Source organism: Centrocercus urophasianus, unplaced genomic scaffold (assembly GCF_019232065.1).
Source record: "Centrocercus urophasianus isolate 14NV4802_14NV808 unplaced genomic scaffold, USGS_Curo_1.0 seq_16, whole genome shotgun sequence".
Classification (NCBI taxonomy): domain Eukaryota; kingdom Metazoa; phylum Chordata; class Aves; order Galliformes; family Phasianidae; genus Centrocercus; species Centrocercus urophasianus.
In genome coordinates, this window is record NW_024884711.1 from 6,627,189 (window position 1) to 6,646,809 (window position 19,621).

Genomic DNA, 19,621 nt, shown 5'->3' on the forward strand with positions numbered 1-19,621 from the left:
AGCAGAATAATAATTCCCAAGTCTCACCTGAAAGAGCTTAAATAGTGTTCTTCCATTAGTTGCCACCATTTCCAACAACATGTCAAACTGCTGCCCTTCAGTAGTCTCACTATACGGAGCACATAGGGCAAATGTCAGGAAGTCCAGAAGTGAACTAATTACTAGAGCACCTGTCCCATGATCCTGGAATTAGCAGAAAAACACTGCCATATTATTCAGAGTAATGACAAAGTATTGACTCCTACAATATACCAAAGATTCAGAATCCCATATATGAGTGTATTGCAAATTACTTTTTCTAAGCTTTAAGTCAGTAAGTACCAGTTAATGCTACCATCTTAGTTAAATGGAGCACCCTGCCTTTCATATTAAACACACTTTTTTTGTTGTTTTATATGACATTGTCCAGATTCTTCAGTACAGACAGCTACATTTCTACCCTGCTCAGACCCAAACAGATTTAACACTGAAACTATTCCATGGTTTCTGCATTTAATCCTGGGTACCTGGACACTGAAAGATATAGCCAAGCATGATTGTTTCCACAGCAATTAGGAAAAACACTTGAAGCTATTGGTTTCAAAACCTGACTTACCACATGGGAATTAAATTTCTCTAGCAGGTTTTCTAGAAATTTCTTTGAAAAGAGAAGGGAAGCTTTGTTCAGCTGTTCCTGCCTCAAGTCATAGTCATCATGCATGGGCTATAGAAAAAAAAAAAAAAAAAAAGATCAACAAAACATCATCATTTCAACCCCAAATTATTAACAGCCATAGTGCAGAAGCCACACACGTATTACTGCAGGTCCAAGCATACTGAGAAAATATTATCTCAAGTTACTTTATGTCTGAGCACACTTCCAGCTGAGCTGCAGTCCCTATTTCTACAGCTTTTAGCTTGAAATCACATATTACAAAGTGAAAGATATTACAACTTAATACTTACACACATAAGAGCACAGAGCATGTCAATAGAAGCATGGGTTACTCCATCATTGTTCCTTTTGAGGGCCTTCACAACCTTCATTCCTAATCGTTCTCTAAACCTTTTGAAAGAGCAAAAAAAAAGCAAAAACTATCAAGATCAGATAGGAGTGTTTCTAAGTTGAAAGTCCAGTCATGGACCAAAAGCAGCCTGTTCACACTGCAAACCAAAACCCTGATGTTTATAGAAATTTTGCATTGCTTGGTAGGGACACATCAACATTAGACTTCACTGTTGACAATATGCAGTGCAATCACAAAAACCAGTTATATTTGTATAGCATTAATGCAAGACACTTCACACACAAAAAAAAAAAAATCACATTTTTTTTAAAAGTCTCAGACTATGTATGTTACTCTTCATGTCATTCAGTGGCCCCATTAATCTGAAATCAGAAAGTGTTCTGAAGAATTTCATTTTCAGAAGAACACTAAACACTTTTTTTTGTTTCCTTATGCTAGCCAACTAAGACAAACCCTGAGAAGCCTATACTTATTACTGCAGGAGTACAGCTCAACTTATAAGATAAAATTTAATGTTGAACTGAAGAAGATAGTAATAACATCAACATTGTTCCTTATGCTTGAAGTATCTACTTCAAGGACAGATGAAGGTGCATTGTAGAAGTATTTTGTCTAGGAAAAAATAAAAATAAAAAAAAATCACTGAGTGGTATTTGACCCTTAAGGGAGAGTATTTAGGAAAGAAATACCAGCTTGACAAACTAGTGACCGCTTAGGGTTCTTAATTTACATGAAAGCCCAGTAACAGCCTTAAAGTACTGGGAATGATGATGTGCACAAAGTTTCACTCTTTCAGAAGGAGCCTTATGTCAAATTCTCACCTTTTAACATCAGACAAAAAAAAGCTCAAACAACACCACTATCACCACCACCACCACCCCCACAACTGTTTTCACCACTGCTTCCAAGCATAAGAGACTTCTCACTTACTTTGGAAGTTGAGTAAAGGCAAGGAAGCCTGCTTTTGAAGCCACCAGTCTTCTTACTGCTTGGAATTGGCTTTCAAGCTCTGCATTAGATGCTGCAGTATCTCCTTCTTGTGAGAGCAGTGCTGTTATAGCATTATTAATGAGTTTCTCCTTGTTCTCTGAGAATAGACCCTAGGTAAGGAGTAGGAATTATTAATATACTTATGCATTAACAGCATCTTAAGAGGAAGGGCAGAGGATTTGTTCTTACATCCTGTGTAACTGCATGTAGTACTCCACTGTAGGAAATGTTAGCGTTGAATCTGAATACAGCATCTGCAAAGTTACCATCTGGAAGAAGATAAAAATGTAAGTATGCAGCATCTGACTAAGCATCTGGATGGTTAAAAGAGCATTATAAAACAACATAATAAGCTTCAGCTTACTTGGAGGAGCAGCCAAAAACCTCAGATGAAGGCTCTCTACTTCTTCATCTACAGGCATACTGAGTAATCCCCAGCGTTGGCCTTTTTGTGTGGAGGTCATTTTCACACAGACATCCCTATTACCAGAAGCTCTCACTCCATCCAGCAAACTAGCTAGGAGGGAATCTCTGGGTTGGGAAAAAGACATGCCAGAAGTTAGATCAGAGTAGTGGTGCTAAAAGAAAGATGGTCAAAACAGAAATCAAGAAGAAAATGAACAGCAGCACTACATGGATGCTCTATCAATAGCATTGCTAACACCTACACCTCTGGAAGAAGTCTAACTTTCTAATGTACATTTCTCCACTGTAAGAACAGAACTTGTCTTATATCAATTACAGACAACTGCAGTCTTTCACTAAAGGGATCAACTCTAGATTATCTGTGAATGTGTTACATGCATTGAATTTAATTCTTCCTTCTCCTTTCCACACAATCTCTCTTAGCGGGATTACACTTCATTACAACTGCAACCACACTCAGGATTAATATTCTTTTGGTTGTTTCAAGTAGAATCAACTAAATCTGCGTCGAGCCTTTGAGCTGTCTTCTTTACAGTTCTCATATTACTCTCTACTTCAATAACGCTTTATTTTCACTTACTTTACAGCCTAACCTAGAACAACAAGCACAGAACAATACTGTTTACAAGAAACAACCTTCTTTTCTTTTTAAACTCTTGAACACCCTTACATCATCATTCGAAAACTTTCAGCAGATTTACTTGAAGTTCAAATGAATGTAAAGGGGAGAGATTTGGATCCTGTAAAAATCCTGATTTATGAGTGGTTGATCACGAGGATAACAAAACATTAACACCTTCCAGGGTCAGTTTCTGGAGGCTGAAACTCCAGAACACTACAGTGACAAACACCTGAACTCATAATCCACTGGAACTCCAGATACCTTTCTGTTGAAGAGTATTTCCGAATTTGTCCTTTGATAAATTCAATGGTAAAAAGCTGGGGATTTTCACAGTCACATACTATTGCAAACACCTAGAAAAACAAATCATATTCATAGTTATTTTTATAATCTGTAAATACCTTATACACATTATTCAAATTGTACTGTTAGAGCTTCAACTTGAAAGAGTGTTCTAAAGGTTTACTCTTACCTCACCCAAAGGTTTCAAAGTCACAATGTTATAGGTAGCTGGATCCCGTTCAACTAAGCAAGCTTCTGTAAGAGCTAGTACTCTTTTCACAGGTTCCTTAAGAAAAAGGATATATTAGGATAGAATTCATAGCACTTCAGAGAAACTAAGTTAGGTAAGCGTGATACCCTTACCAAGTGTCTAGGTGTTATTTTCTGGACAACAAACTCTGCTAAAGACGTTATAGATTCATCATTGCTGTATTTTCCGAAGCGAAGATTCAAGTATTGCTCAAATTCTAAGGATTCTTTCCTTATCCGCAGAGAGATGCCTATGAAGTTGCCAGCATGCTCTATTGCACTTTTGATAATTTCCTCCCTTTGCTCAGATGCGAACAGGTGCTGCAAGTTTTGACAAGAAACAGGTAAAACATGTGGCACACCACAAGAAATCACAGTTCTGTACATAATCCTTCATTATATATGTGCTTAACAGTGGAAAATCTTCCCAGCAGCTGGGCAAGCTAGGGTTGCCTTTGTTAGGTGTATAAAGGGAAAAGGTATTTATTACAAAAGATATCAATGATTAGGTTTAAATTTCCTTCTCAAAAAAAATTAAATATATATTTCTAAAGGCTATTATATATATAAAATATATAATCCTAAGTGATATCCTCCCACATACTAGCATTAAAGTAAGTGTCTACACGATTTTTTTTCCACTCTTGGCAACAGGCTGGGAAAAGTGAGGAGCCAGAAGGAACCTCAGTGTGGCAGCCTTGTGAGCTATCTCTGTAGGGCCACTATCCGATCTTGCTGGGTTGGTTCTAGAGGATGTCACATTCCTAGTTTTATGCCATAGAAAAGCATGCTGCAGTACAAGAACAGGTAAACCCTGATCTAGAAAAGATGTTCATCCACTGTAGTGACTGAAGTAGTGGTATTTAAGTTAACAATCACAAATTTCTGGAGGTCAATTTAAGTCGCTAGTGACATCGTATTTAGAAACATTTTTTAAAATTTTAAAACAATACTGCAATGCAACAAGCATTTCCCAAGCAAAGTTACTGAAATATCACCTAAAAAAATAACTGAAATAAGACCTAAATAAGCAGCAGCATCAATGACCAATCTATTCCTGAATACTTGCATCAATTAGTTAGATTAGCAGTGTTGTCTGCCACTTCTGCACCTTTGTGAACTGTCAGCAAATCCCACATAGACAGAGCATTTATGTTCACTACCCATACACCAGTATTATTTTACATTCCAGTTTTCACGTGCAATTGGCAAAAGCCCCACATGCTGTTCTCAAATGCTTTGATTTCTCACTCCTGTGGAAAAAAATATTTAAAACCTGTCAGCAAACCATGAGGATCCACAGCCGTATCCCACAGGTGCACATACTTTGTTCAAACTGAAGCCTCACTATTGAATATGCAGATAGAAACATCCTAATACAATACCAAGATATTGTTTCAGTACTTACCAATCTACTAAATCCTCCATAGAGGATACAGAAGCCTCCTTGATAGCCAGCAATATCAACAAAGCCTTCTATGTTTCTGTAGTCATAGGAGCACAGGACTTTATTTGTTGCAGGATCAATTTGGTCAATACCTCCAGGAGTCACTTCCAGAATCACAGACTTCCTTGTATCACTCCAGTGGTGTTTGTAACAGTTGTACCTCTGCAGTGAGAGCTACTTTTAGGCATTTCCACAAACACACCTTTACTACATTGCAATAATTTTTCAATCTATTAAGTAGTGCGGGAGTAAAGTTCAAAAAAATTATATAACTTCCCTCACTGCTCTTATCTATACCGATAACACTGAATTAAGGGAAGGTAGTTACCTACTGGCAAGGAAATCACAACAGTCTAAGTTTAAGCAACACATTTTGAAGAGAAAATAGCAATCCTAAGAACTTTGTCTTGCTGTAGAAAGCAGTATAGCGACAGACTACATGCATCTGTGGATAGGTAAGAAATTACTTGTCACACAAGATGCTGTTCAGCCAATGACATTCACTGTATGTACCACAGTGAGGCTAGGTCTAAGGGAAGAGAACTCAAAATACTGTGCCATTCAAAGGATTCTCACTGCTATTGAGAAAAAGCAGAACTGGCTCAAAGCGAGACTTCAGATCCAGATTTACAAGAGCTATTTAAAGTAGCACACGTAGCACAGACATAACTTCCAAGAACAATGCAGAAATCTTTAAATCATTCCATTAAAGAGCATGTGAACCAGACAAGCAAGATACTTTACCCGTCCTGTGATTTTTCCTTCTGAGAAGTCTGTCCTGAATCTCTGTTAAAAAAAAATAATAATAATAAAAAAATAGCCACAAATGAATGCAAATATTGTAGCTGATCTATCCAGGAAGTCTAAATTTAAACTGGCACACCTGACGTGTCATTTTAAGTGATATTAACTAAGCCTCCTTGAAGATTCACCATTTCAGTGCAGTTTAACATATCCAGTATTTGTAGCTTTACTTGCTACCTGTGCTACGCTAGTTGCTGCAACAGGCACTAGATTGAGAACATCAACGTAACAGCTCAAAAGACAACTGGCTTCTCAACTTTTTACATGAGGAAAGAAAACACAGTAAGCCACCAGCAAACCACCACAGACTGTAATGATAATCAAGGAATAACTGCTTGTTTGAAGAAAGATAACTTACCAGTGCCTCTGTTAGGAGTTCTGTTCTGTGCTCGGTGGAAAACTTCAGAGTTTCAGACTTTTTTCCACTCCCTTTGCGAAAAGTTAGACTAAATTCTGTTCCTTGTCCTTTTCCAACAGGAGAAATACTACAGATATCTCCATAAGGCCACTAGACAATTGAAAGTTAATTAGGTTAAAATTACTAATTTTAAAACTACATCTCCACTTACAACTCCTTAATACCTGTAATTACCGAATGAGTTGCTGTAATGAGACAATAGCTGGCATACAAGGTGACAGTTTTAGCTTGAGCTTTCTATTTGATACTTACTAAAGTAAGTAAACGCCCTGAGTCCCTTCAGGGACACAGCCTTACAGTAATAAAACTTATCCCAGTTCATTTCTAACAGCACATCCAAAAGCAAACTATCGTTTCCTGGCTATTAAGTTGCCTAATAGCACAAAAAAAGAAACCACTGGATATTTTTAGAGCTAGCGAAGGCAACACCAGTTTTTGTTTCTGCTGCAACTCTCTTCTGTTTCCACTCAGATCCCACCAGACTGTAGCTTCTGAAGACAGAAGTAGCTTCTGAAGACACTATGCACACTGGATGGTGTATAGAAGTCAGAAAGCAATTCTAAATAACCATGTTCAAAAGGAACAGTTACCTGATTTGTAACTTCTAGAGTGTTTGGATTGTATGTGGTGATGGCATGAGTTCCAACTGAAAAGACTCTCTTATACCTAAAATAAGAAAGAATATGTTAGTTCTTCCAAAAATGAAATACAAGTCCTGTTGAACTGCAAACGTTAAATTAATGTGCTGCATACAAGCCGTTGTTAGGAAATGGATAAAATACCCCTTGAGCACTGACAGGTATGGGGGGAGGGAGGGAGCAGTGTCTGTCAGCCCTCTGAAAGCTTCTGTGTGAAGCTGTCTCAGACTGAAGTTGTAATATGAAATCATCCAATTTTCACACCTGGTCACAACACTGTAACAAGTCTAAGTGCTACTAAGCCAAACCTAGTTTTCTTCACTTTGAGGAAAGCTAAAACTACTATATCCAGAATGATTCACATCGCAGCAGCTTAAGTTCAATATGTGGCTAGCCACTTTACACCTATTTCACAGGCACATTAAATACTGACATCCATAGTGTATAAAAACAGCTGTAGCAAGGTCACTGGGCCTATTTCAGACGCATCAAAACCAAGAGGCACCAAATAAAGACAAGCATTTTCAATACATAAGTGTGAAAGTGAAGCTTTACCATGGTTTCATTTCTTAGACATGATCTACACAGCATATCCTGAAACAACACTACATAAAGAGACTACTTAAATTTCTGAAATAGTTTTGCAACGTAAGTAACCAGAATTTGAAATATATGATTATTACTGATGCCTTACACTTCATACAAAGCTCTAGTCCTAGAGTAATTCTGCCTGGAATTAGCCCCATCCAGAAAGTCAAGTCAAACCTGAACCAAGCCAGTTAAATCCACGGTTCTCTTGACTAAAGAAACAGGACCTGAACATTGATATCTTCTTTTTGAATCTGAACAAAATAAGAATACCTTGGCTAGTCGTCCTTGCTAAAATGCAGTGTAGCAATTTAAGTTTTGGGTAAATCAAGGCTTGGCAGAAACAGGTAAGAGATTAACTGAATAGCTAACTAGACTTATTAGAAAAGCCCACATGATTTTCCATAGTTGAATTTTCCTTATTTAATATGTTACTATATCATATAAGAAGCAGGTCAAGAGAAGTAGCAATGAACATCTGAAGCTATTACTCTTGAAGTTACTATGGCTGCTAATAATTCCACTATATTCAGTCTGCCAATGAATGCTCCAGTTCTTGGAATACAAAGAAAATCTTTTGAACTGTTCCTTCTTCTCTTGTTGCACAATTTAGGTAAGTACTCTTTTATGTTTTGCAAATAAAACTTGTTCATGCTGTTCTTAAGAATTTATCACAAGCAGTAAAACACTGTTTAACATTTTATTCACTCATTTAATATATTAAATACAAGTTTCTGCTGCAACATAACAAGCAGCGAGTATCTACCAAATAATCCTATCCCTTTTATTACAAGAAAAGGTGAAGTGACAGTGAGTTTTCAACATAAACCTGTTTTAGATTTAGTTTTAGGTTCTATAAAAGTTGATCATTTATGACAACAATACCAAAGTTCAAGATCATCCTACTGTGACTTTAAATGCTTGCAACATAAAGGAGCAGGCACTTCAATGGAAGGTGATGGGCAAGAGATGTAATTTGAGCACTGTATTTTACTTCCACCAAATGGTTCAATTTGTTTGCATCCTAAACTTGCAGGCATGCACAGGAACTTCAAGGCAAAGATCAGATTTTCTATTGTGTAAAAGAAAGATTAAGAGAGAAATTAATTTTAGTGTTCCATCCCAAAATAATACTTTATTGTTACCAACGGAGATAGCTTAGTCCCTCATGCTCACAGAAATCCAGATGTGTAGATCTTAATTCAGGTAAGCTTTGATTTAAACAAATAAATATCTTATTAGAATTGTGATATTTCAAATCACACTCAAGAATCTGTCCTGATAGAAGAAAGCTTTTGCCCTCAGAGGCAGTTGCTCAGTTCACTGTGCACTCTGAACTAACCAGAGGGTAGCTTTTGATGATCAAAGGACAGGAAACTCTCCAATTATATAATTAAGCAGTTTCATGATTCTTCAAAGCACAAGTGAGAAAGGTCTGCATCTGCCACACCGCAATCCCATCTTCCACCCCAGTACTCCCAGTGTTCAATAGTGAGAAATCAGGAAGCATGATAATTAGAAGCCACGTGCTGATCTTGCCTGCAATAGTTAATGCCCTCCATTGCGGCTGGCATGGTGCTGTGTTTTGGATTTAGGACTGAATAATGTTGATAGCTGATCAGTGCTTACACTGAGTCAAGGACTGCTCTGTTTCTCATGCTGTCCTATCAGCAGGTGTGCAGGACACACAAGTTGCTGAGAGGAGACACAGCCAGGACAGCTGACCCAATTTGGTCAAAGGCATATTCCATACCATGTGGTGTCACGCTCAAAAATAAAACTGAAGGAGCTGGCAGGTGGCTGCCAGTGTTTGGAGACCAGTTAGGCGTTGGTCAGCTGGTGGTAACCAACTGCACTGCGTGTCACTATTTCTTTTTTTTCCTTCCCCTTTCCTATTAAATTGTCTTCATCTCAAGTGATGAGTTCTTGCACTTAATTTTTTCGATTCTCTCCCCTACTCCACTGGGAGGAGCGAGTGAATGGCTGCGTGGTGCTTAATTGCCCGCTGAGTTAAACCACGAGTCAAAATCAGTCAGTTCCCACGTACCGTCCAAGCAGATTCAGGCCCCAGTGTTCAGTTTTATAATTAGAACAAAACAAAACTTGTTCTCCTGAGGTGCAGACAACTCACCCTCTCTGCTCTGGTGATGTTTAGGTAGCAAGCAAAAAATCTCAACAGTTCACAAAGCTGTTGTGCACATGAGAAGGACAGTGGACAATATTACCAAGGAAATCCCTGCACAGCTTCAAAAAGTATGTTTAACAGCTGACTTCAAACAATATAACAGATATGAGAACTTAAAGGATACTTTTATTTAGAAGTCCCTTAACTTTTGAAGAGAGGCACTGCTGAAGATTCATTTTTTAAATCTAAGAGACTTCCATCAAGTATAAGTGTGTATTTGAGGATGTCTGTTGCTAGAAATAATCTCAGTAGTTTAACAGATAATCTATTACACAACATGTTAAGTATTACACCAAAGCATGGGAACATGTACGAAGGTATGCTGAAACACGATGTTTAAAACTCAATTCTAGTGAAGACATAGTCAGTTCAAAGACTATGCAGGAGGAGCCTTTAGTTCAGTTTTCACATGCGAATACAAAAACTATCTAGATAACTCCAGCTATGGCAAGGAGAAATGTCACGTGTAACATTAAAAAAAACCCAAACACTTCAAACTACTTACTTTCCCCTCCATGAATGTTTTGTTGTGTAGAAGCAAGCAAGGTCTCTGTTTTCTCTAATTATATTCATTTTGTGCCAAAACCTAGGAATAAGAGAAACATCATGATTTTCATTTACAACTGAAGTTCACTAATCATTAATATGCTTTAAGACATTCAATTCGCTGCTCTGTCAATTCCGCATAAGATACCTGAATGTTTATGTTCAGCAAACAACACATGGGCTAAGTGCTTGATGAGTTGAACACGAATCATTTATTTCCCTGTTTTATCATGTTAGTTACTCTTTATGAACACTAGAGCACAGCCATTTGCTCCCCATGACTTGCCACATTATCACAATCACACTACTTTCACAGCAACACTGCAGTTCCAGATTTAAGCAAGTTTTAAGTCACTTCCAGAACACCAGCCTCCTGGCAATTCCATAAGACTGAAATGAGCCCAGTAGCTTAGTTACAGACATAGGGAACTTGTGTTGCTGTTTTTTTAAATAAACAGCAAAAAACATTTGGAAAAACAGAACAGTTTTTTTCAGTCTGAAATGCAATTTGAAATTGAGAAGCTTAGTCAGCTCTTCAAGCACACTGCTTGGCTACTACATACCCTCCTCTGTGCTGTAGAAGTTGAAGCAATTCCACAGCTAACAACCTGACATACTAATTTCACACATTAATATCTACTCCCCAAACACACAAAGGAATTCAGTGAAACTTGCTGACAACTGCTTAGTTGCATCATTACTTTTGGAGCAGCTAAGTTCTAAGGAACATTTCTGAACACTAAACACCAACTTTTACAATTGCAACTCCTGCATCCTGAGTACTTGGGAAGTCAGGCTTCCATTTTACTTCACTTTGTTTTTTTAAAGCATGCAAGGCACTTAAGAGTCAAATTCTTATCTCTGTTTGCTGTATTTATTACATTAATTTTATTTTTTAACATGTAAAAACATGATTCTCTTTTCTTGATTACTTGACTAGTACCGGTGTAACAGCAGCCTTGGAGCATCACACAGAACAACTGCAAGAATTCATATTCATTGCTTGCCTGAAGCAACCTTAAAGTAACTCAGCACACTGCTATAATCTGGTTATCTTTCTGCATTCAGACAATTCTGCTTGATCAACACTGGAAAATTTCCTCATTGCTAATTTCTACTCCTTACAATTTACGGCTGGTCTCTTTCTGAGCAAAGTCCTTAGCAGTCACACAGTCGTAAGAAGAACAAATGCCCAACTGAAATTAATTTGAGAATTCCTTCCCTCAGGTGGAGTCAGCACAATCACTGTTACCCAGCAAAGAGAACTTGCGGCAATATCCCCAGGTTAAAAAAAAAGAAAGTAATATTTACATATTTCAGTGACTCAGTCTTCAAGTCAAATTTTCCAGAGCTAATAACCCCACTGACTTGTAGCAAGCTAAATTCTCTAGATCTCACTTTCGGGAGTAAAGTTTCAGGAGTTAAGATATTGAGCAGCATCATTCCTGAAGCTCTTAAACAGGCTAAGCCGGAAAACTATGACATATTATTTCCATGAGTAAACATCAAAATAGTAGGCTGAGTTTGTCCAAAGTAGGGAGTTTGATACACAACAACACATTTCAGATGTGATAATTTTTAAAGTTAGCTTTCAAAATAAAGTGCCAATCCTCATACCTCTCCTTTTTAAACTAGTTCTCTTGCCATTAACATATTAGCAAGTGGAATATAAGCTTAAAGCAAGACTACCTCCATTAAGTATGGAATTGCAAGTTCGATTTGTCTGCAAACTCCAGTTTTGTCAATGCCAGACTTCTCAAATCAACTCCTGCATCTCCCAGACCTGACCACCACCTGCTTCAGAATAAAGCAAAATGTTCTCACACTTGCAAACACGTAGCTCTGATACAGCTCTGGGGAACACACAGGAGTCCCTTCCACAAATTCTGACAGCAGCATCTAACTAGATTCAGGATACTGATACATGAAGCCTTGTAAGCATAGCGGAAGTGACAAATCCACTTGCCTTTTTTTTTTTTTTTCCTTAGACTAAAACTACTAAAATCATTAAGCTTTAATGCTTTACTCATCACTGTGCCTCTGCAGAGTAATTGCAACCATCTCCCCCTCTGAGAAGATTAGCAGAAAGGCATAATATGCCAAGAATTAGTGACAATTCTTATACACATTTTCCTGCTGTTTAACAGAGAACAAAGCTAACAACAGCTGAGCATTCTGAGCTGCTGCAGCGAAGTTCAGAGGCTATTTTGTAGTTACCTGCAGTTCCACAGTGAGGGCAAGATGAAAAACTAATTCTAGTCAAAGATGTCTTTGAAATAAGAAAATAAACATTACCTCCTTTGACTCAGACATTGTAACTTCAGTACCTGATAGTACAACCACAGCAAGTTGTACTAATAATCACGTTTAGCCATAGCGCCAGTGTAAGATGCAGTGGCCTGCTTAGTCATATCAACATTAATTCACCAAAAGATAACACTCTTACTATTACCTCTGCCTTCTTCTCCTGCCATCTAAGATAAATCCATTTCTGTGCCAAGTCAGTCATCTTTCTAAAGTTAAATGTTGCATTTCACTTTCAACAGCAGTCAAGACAACAAGGCCTCAATTTTCATGATTATTTTAATGCCCTGCAGCACCCAATAATAAAAAAATCACATCAAAGGTTGCTGTGAAGATATTGCAGCACAGATTTTGGATATCCTATGCACGTGGCTCTCAGTTTTATAACAGATCAACAGTTCAGCTCTATTTCTACAGGCAACTAGTCTGAAAGCAATATTTTAAAAACATTTCATCTGTTTGAATAAGAGACCATGCTGAATGTGGAATACAGTAAAAAATCAAAACAAACAAACAAAAAAAACCCACACAAACAACAAACCTGAGGTTCCTGTAGGCAAAATATCGCCCATGACTTGCATATTATGTTTAGAGAAGACCTAATGCACTCTCTCAATGTCTGAATAGTTTAATTGGTTTATGCCACAAGACAGAAGTTCGACAGTGCTTTTCTTTTCGGTTCTTGTAGTACTTTAAGTAGCAGTGGAACAGCTTTTGGGGAAGAGTTGAAACCTCATCTATGTTTTGCATGTACCACAAACAGCAGCCCCTAGAATTAAAGAGATTGGATTGCTACCAGGACACCCCTGCCACTGAATTTAAGCTACCTGAATAGGTGCATTACACAAGCTGCATTCAACTTGCATAAACTTATCAATTCTCTATTCTTTCACATCCTTCAGACAAAATTACCAGCTGGGAAACTAGAGTCTATTTCAGGAAACAGAGATAAGTCAGTCTTAAACTAATACTTGCAGAGTTCGAAAGAAGCTGTGACCTTGTAAGCATCAAAGCAATAGGCATAGCTGTAATTACTTAAGCTAAGGAATACTTAAGCGTGCCGTCAGAAGTTTGCCTGTGGGTTCAAAATTTATTACAGAATTCAACTGCCTTTTTACCTGGCCATATTTTTCCTATGCTAACAGAAATCTTCTCTCTCTCTCCTAAGTGAAGTTTTAACCTACGCTAAGGCAGCAGTGCAGGGCCCCAAATAGGATTGTTCCACTACGCTGTCACAATGGGAGGGTAGAAGCATTGATAAGATTATACTTAAAGCTGAAGTGTGACTTTCCTGAGAGAGAGAATGCATGCTAAGAGGATAAAAAACAGTGACCAATTGAACAAAAGTAAGAGGAAGGCACTGGTAAAGAACATGGTTCTGTTTATCTGCAGTTCTACATGAACACCTTTTAGCTTACAGTTCTGGAGCCTAATTCCTGTCATTTACATATATACTTTAAAACATATTACTGTAATTTGTATCGAAAAGTTTTAGCTGTCTAGGTTTCATTTGCCTCTTTCACTGCTCTGTTTGCTAATTGGCAATGTTTCACCTTCACACAGATTCTTCAGGAATTAAACTTCTCCCTACAAATGCTCTGCTCTTAAGGTACTACAGCATAATAAATTTTGGAAACAGATTTGTTCACCTTTTGTGCAGGAACTCACAGCCTTTTTGCAAGGTGGAAAAGATGAAAGCCCCACAAATCCTTAAAAGATAATCAGTGCAGGCTACCTCATCCACAGCTGCACCAGTGCCTTTGCTAAACCTGGACACAAACAGGCTGAGAATTTCAGCCTCGCTACTACCAGGAACAACAGTGGTGACAGTCGTGTCCATCTCAGCTGACTGCTCCCACTCACACACTGAAGAATAGTACTGAGGACAAATTGTTGCATGCATGTTCTCTTTTTCTCTTCTGTCTAGATCAACTTTTTGTTGAATCAATGAACCAAAGTGATCCAGGAGCCAAACAGGTATGAGAACAAAAGTGTTTTCTCATTAATGGATAAAAACATAAGGAGTGTCACTTTCAGTCATAGTTTAGCCATCTTGTCATGTTTTTTCAGAGTATGGTTCTATGTCAAGTGCTAGCAGTAAGGAATGATAATCAAGTCTTTTCTGGCATGAGAGCAGCCTTTTTACAATCAAGCTGAAAAGTGAAACAGTTGAATATTCAATACACCAAGAAATGGCTGAATACTAGGTGGAGTTTGTTTGTTTTTTTACGTCAGTAAGCTTCATTTACCGAGTCTGAAACAGGTTAAAAGAAAAGTCACTGGCTTGGTCTGAAATTAGATCTGGCCTATAAGACCAGTCCTTAGCGTAGCACTAGAAATGCAGTGATTCAGTTCCTCAAGACAATTAAATCTTTGGAAACCATGACAAAAACCCACATGACACCCAGAGGAGCAAGAAATACATATTAAATCATTTCAGAAATTTATTCTGGCAAGGCTAAAATGCAAGGTTAAGTTCCTGGAAAGTTTTTGCAACATGGGGATAGATATTCAGCTCCGAGTCTCCAAACACTTAGAAATTCATTTCAAATGGAAGAATTTCCAGTAGTAATGGAAAGGAATTTCTGGTTAAGTGCTCTGGCACTTGGCCATCTACATCAGAGAGGAATTGGACAGAGACGCAGATCTCTAAAATGAAGCAGGCTACAGCCAAGCATTGTTTTCACCTCCATAATATTGGACCTGTTATTTTGAACTAAGTTGTTAGCATCTTACCAACTCGATTCAGAGATTAAGCCCTTGAGCAGCCTTCCCTCCTTGTCTACAAATCTCGTTACAGGCAAGTAGCCCAAAGAGACAGTCTGTTTATCAGCCAGAAGTAACAGTTATTTTAAATCAAAGCTTCAGTTCTGAAACAGACTATTTTCTGAAAGGCTCTATTACTTAATCAGCAGTAATAGAACAGAATCAGAAGAGAACCCGAAACAAAGCAGCCATCTACCCAAATTTGTTTTCTCAGATTCACTGCCATTGATCCAATTTCTGGAAACATGAAAGAGGAAAAGGGAAAACATTCCAGATGACCTAAACATCAAAAGCAGCTCCAGAGCAGAGAATAAGCACATTCACGGAGACTCCAAACCCAAACATTCCCACAGCTTGGGAGCACAAGGCTGGAAACGAAACTAAAACAATGCCAACAAACCGTAGCAGTTAGACAGCATTTTCCCAGCTCGGAGCTCACGCCCGCTTTGCAGCTGTCAGGGCACACAGCAGTGGGTGGGACACAGTCCTGCAGGCTGTGGGCACACTGCTGCACGCACAGCCATTTCACCTGCCTGCTTGGTTCGACTCCCAGAACGCAAGTAGTACGTGAAAAGCTACCTTGGTAAGAAACGTCAAAACTCCGCGAAAAATAAGCACATTAAGGGTAGATTTTTCTGAGGCATACACTTAATTCTGCCCGTGCTCTTCAGGCATACTATTAATACCGAAAAAAATAAAGAAGCCTCGTCGGCATAAGCGCAAGCCTTCTCCTAATCTCCCCTACTCTTCATAAATAATTTCCAAGGCACCTCAAGCTGACCGTATGCTGATCTGTGGCCGGGAGGAGAGCAGTAAGGTACCCCCTTTTAATGGGCACACGGGCGTCTATCTAGAAGAGAGCACACATTCTGCCCCGCGGCCACAAGAGCTGCATGAGGAGCGCAGGGCAGGCTGAGCACCGAGAGAAGCCCATCCTTCCCACAGGAGAGCGTTTCAGCGCCCGTTTCCACACCTGGGGGAGCGGAGCCGCGCCGCACGGCCCGCGGGGGGACCTCCGACGTCCGCCTCGCCGCACGGCGGCAGCCCACGCAACCTCACAGCCCAGCGGCCGGGCGCGCGCCCTCACCCCACGGACAGCGCTTCACGGCCCGGCGGCCCCGCCCGGGGCTGTGGAAGGAGGCGGGGGCCGCCGCTGCCGCCTCGCCTCCCCCCCCGCCGCTAGGATTTACCTGGCCGTGGAGCCCCCGCTGCCCGGACCGCCCCCACCAGCGCCGCGCTTCCAGCGATCGGGGTGAAGGGCCACTGAGCGGAGCCCTCGCCCTCCGCCCGGCAGCCGCTACACCTCTCCAACTCCCTCAGAGTCTGGCGCTGGAGGCCGCCATCTTAGCTCAGGCAGCGAGACCGCCCCCTCGACGCAGACGCCGTCAGACCCGGGCCCGTCACGGGACACGGTCAGCTGACATATTGCTCTTCCCCCCCACCCTCTCCTCACCCGCTTGCCCGGTCCTTGAAGCCGCTTCTCCCGCCTTCCTCCCGCCCCTTGCCCTGCCCTACAGGGAACGGGCAGGAGGGGGAGCACGGCCTGTGCGCATGCGGGAAGCTCCTGTGCCTTCTCCTCACCTCAGCCGTGGAGTTTGTGGGGTGGTGGCTCGGGTCGTTGAGGAGCAGTGGTTAAAGGGGGGTGCCTGCGAGTTTGGCAGCTCTCCTTTTTCTGTTGGGTTTACACCGAATTCTGTTGGATACACCGATTAATTTGGGGCTCGCTGGTCGTTTCCTGTATGTGTTAAGTGCTTGTGTGATTTTTGGAGAATGCCCAGAGTTTTAATTACAGGGCTTTTTGGGGATAAACCGTGTGTTGTGGTAAGGAGAGCTGCAGCTCTGCTAGTTTTCTGTGCCCTCTGCATCTTGGTTAAGTGTTCTTGAGGCCTGGTGGTGGTTTCTTGCTCATCACTGAGGTGTGTGTCACTAATGAGAGTGATGCTTTAATTGGATACACAGCTTTGCTAACCTGTAGCTACCTCTTTAAGGCTGTACGTTAAAGTGCCTTGAAAGGAGGAGAGATTTAGATTAGATATCGAGGGAGGTTTTTCACTGGGTGAGGTGCTGGCACAGCTGCCCAGTGCGGATATGGATGCCCTGTCTCTGAAGTGTTTAAGGCCAGGTTGGATGGGGCCGTGGGCAGCCTGGTCTGGTGGCTGGCAGCCCTGCCCACAGCAGGGAGTCAGAGCTAAATGATCTTTGAGGTCCCTTCCAAACCAAACCTTTCTATGATTCTATCTGGGAGAAAAAGAAAAAGGAAAAAAAGGATAAGTTTGAAGTTATAGGCTGCACATTGCTATTTTGTAATAACCTTTTCAATGTCACATAAAGCATTCTTCATGCCTTACATTTTACAGCAGATGTTAAAATGACTAAGAAGTCATTTTACAATTGTCCTGAGTTTGGGAAACCGTGTTAAAATAGCACAACAAAGATTACTTTGGGGAAGGTGAGAACTTATTTTGGTCGCAGAAGTTTGAGAAAAAGTTAAGATGCACAGTTTTCTCAACACAGGAACTATAGAAATCTAATTTTGAGGAGAAGCAATGTGATTCAGAAGAGTTGGTTGTTGATGAGTTGATAAGCCTGGAGGGTTTGCTTTATTTGGGGGAATTAAATTTAGTCTTAGTGTATTATTCATGTCAATATTGATAAGTAAAACAGCAGGTGACTCATCAGCTTGGTAGATGCTTATTACTAGATGCCAAAAAACAATATTTGTATAATGAAATTGATATAATGAAGCTAGCAATGAATATTTTCATAGCTAGATTTTAATTAGGCAACAGACTATATTTCAGCATATTTAAGTCAGCTCCATTGAGCATTTCAGAAATAAATTATGTGTTTACCTGTTGTTCTTTTATACACTACCTCTATTTCTGGGTATGCTTTGGTACACGTAGTGATTTCAATGGTTATAATGTAGGGGGATGATGAAAGGAAAATACAGATGTGTGAAAGTAGAACTGAAGTAGTGACTTGGAGAAAAAGCAGATTGTTTCCATAAATTTTATTGTACAATATTTTTCAAAAGTTAAAGTAGATCAGGATTTTGTAGCTGTTTCATGTTAAGGCATCCATGAAATCACGATTGTATACAAACAACAGCACTCTAATATTCTTGGTCACTTCTTGTGAGATGTGTTACTCCTGGGCGCTTTTAGAGATGTAACCTTGTTGTTGCTCTTTTGTTGTTGTTGTTTTAACTTTTGTAGCGAGCCTAGAATACAGGAAATGCGGGGCATTTTACCATCATCTTCCAATTCTGAAGCTTAGAATTTTATTTAAAAATAAATAAGCAAAAAGTCAGCAAAATCCTTGTAGCATTGAAGTTGATGGTAGTACTATTACTAGCTGTGATACAGGCACTGATTCATCCTTAGTTTATCCAATCACTTGTAGTCAGGAGCTGTGCTAGAGCTGTTCTCACTATTAAAATAAGAATAGTGGTTTTGATGTCTTTGAAAGGTAAAATGTTCAGTTGCTTCAGTCCACTTTGGAGAAGGGAACCCATCTTCATTACTTTAGTGCTTCCTTAGATTAAAGTTCTAGAAGTAACACAAATATCAGTCTGACCTTGTCAGTTTAAATGCTGCAATTTGTTAAGAGTTAAAGCAACCTTCAGTCTAGGAAGCAAGGTCTCTCCTTACATCCAATTATTGAAATGCGGAAGGAATGAAGAGTTCCAGTCCACTACTAAATAATTAATGCTCCAGTGGACTATTTCTGTTATCAGCACCTAATCTAAAAGACAGTGGTTTAGGACAGCTTAATTCTTCCTGCACACTACTGTACTTTGTGAGAGCAGAGAGCCAGTCTTCTGCAGGAGCAGTAAATACAATGACTGTAAAAAACAGCCTATAGTAACAGGACTCCAATGTTTTAAAAACAGATTTATTATGGTTTTTGGCAATAACAGAGGATGAGTTTCTGCCCAGCCTGCAAGCAATGAGCAAAGGACAAAATAACTTCTTTTACCTGTACTGTCTGTAATGATGAGGCAGAATTTTTGTTGCTGTTGTTCAGCTTTCTGGAGAAAGGAAAGATTTTTCTACCCTTTGCTGTCTTACAAGAAAATAAGTTTCTGGTAGAACTGGGAAGACACAGTTTTGCATTCTTACTCATAACTTATATATGGTGCAGGATTATCAACTTTGAGCCCACCTACTATTTTTCTGCCACGAAGTGATAGGGCATCAGTGATCCAAACCTCTTTGTATCTAAGTGGCACACTTAAGCATTAAGTGTAGTAGGATAATTCATAGAGGAATAAGCTTAACAGCTGTATTTTTATTGCTACTTCTAGCTGCTGACTTAATACTTTGATGACTTGTTACAGGACTTGA

General features: G+C 39.6%; 1 protein-coding gene across 2 annotated transcripts in view; it reads right to left on the reverse strand.

Moving 5' to 3' along the window:
- DNAJC13 (DnaJ heat shock protein family (Hsp40) member C13) overlaps positions 1 to 16,561 on the reverse strand; it is a 51,703-nt gene extending 35,142 nt beyond the window's left edge. For both annotated transcript variants that reach the window (XM_042816841.1, XM_042816840.1), the window contains exons 1-15: positions 16,463 to 16,561; positions 10,162 to 10,242; positions 6,836 to 6,911; positions 6,186 to 6,335; positions 5,768 to 5,809; positions 4,985 to 5,185; positions 3,691 to 3,897; positions 3,518 to 3,613; positions 3,307 to 3,398; positions 2,362 to 2,528; positions 2,187 to 2,266; positions 1,938 to 2,107; positions 946 to 1,045; positions 596 to 703; positions 28 to 183 (exon numbers count right to left, since the gene is read on the reverse strand). In XM_042816841.1, the coding sequence (XP_042672775.1) occupies positions 28 to 183; positions 596 to 703; positions 946 to 1,045; positions 1,938 to 2,107; positions 2,187 to 2,266; positions 2,362 to 2,528; positions 3,307 to 3,398; positions 3,518 to 3,613; positions 3,691 to 3,897; positions 4,985 to 5,185; positions 5,768 to 5,809; positions 6,186 to 6,335; positions 6,836 to 6,911; positions 10,162 to 10,229 (1,713 nt within the window). In that variant the 5' untranslated portion in view covers positions 10,230 to 10,242; positions 16,463 to 16,561. The remainder of the gene's footprint in view (positions 1 to 27; positions 184 to 595; positions 704 to 945; positions 1,046 to 1,937; positions 2,108 to 2,186; positions 2,267 to 2,361; positions 2,529 to 3,306; positions 3,399 to 3,517; positions 3,614 to 3,690; positions 3,898 to 4,984; positions 5,186 to 5,767; positions 5,810 to 6,185; positions 6,336 to 6,835; positions 6,912 to 10,161; positions 10,243 to 16,462) is intronic.
- Positions 16,562 to 19,621: the final 3,060 nt, after the last annotated feature.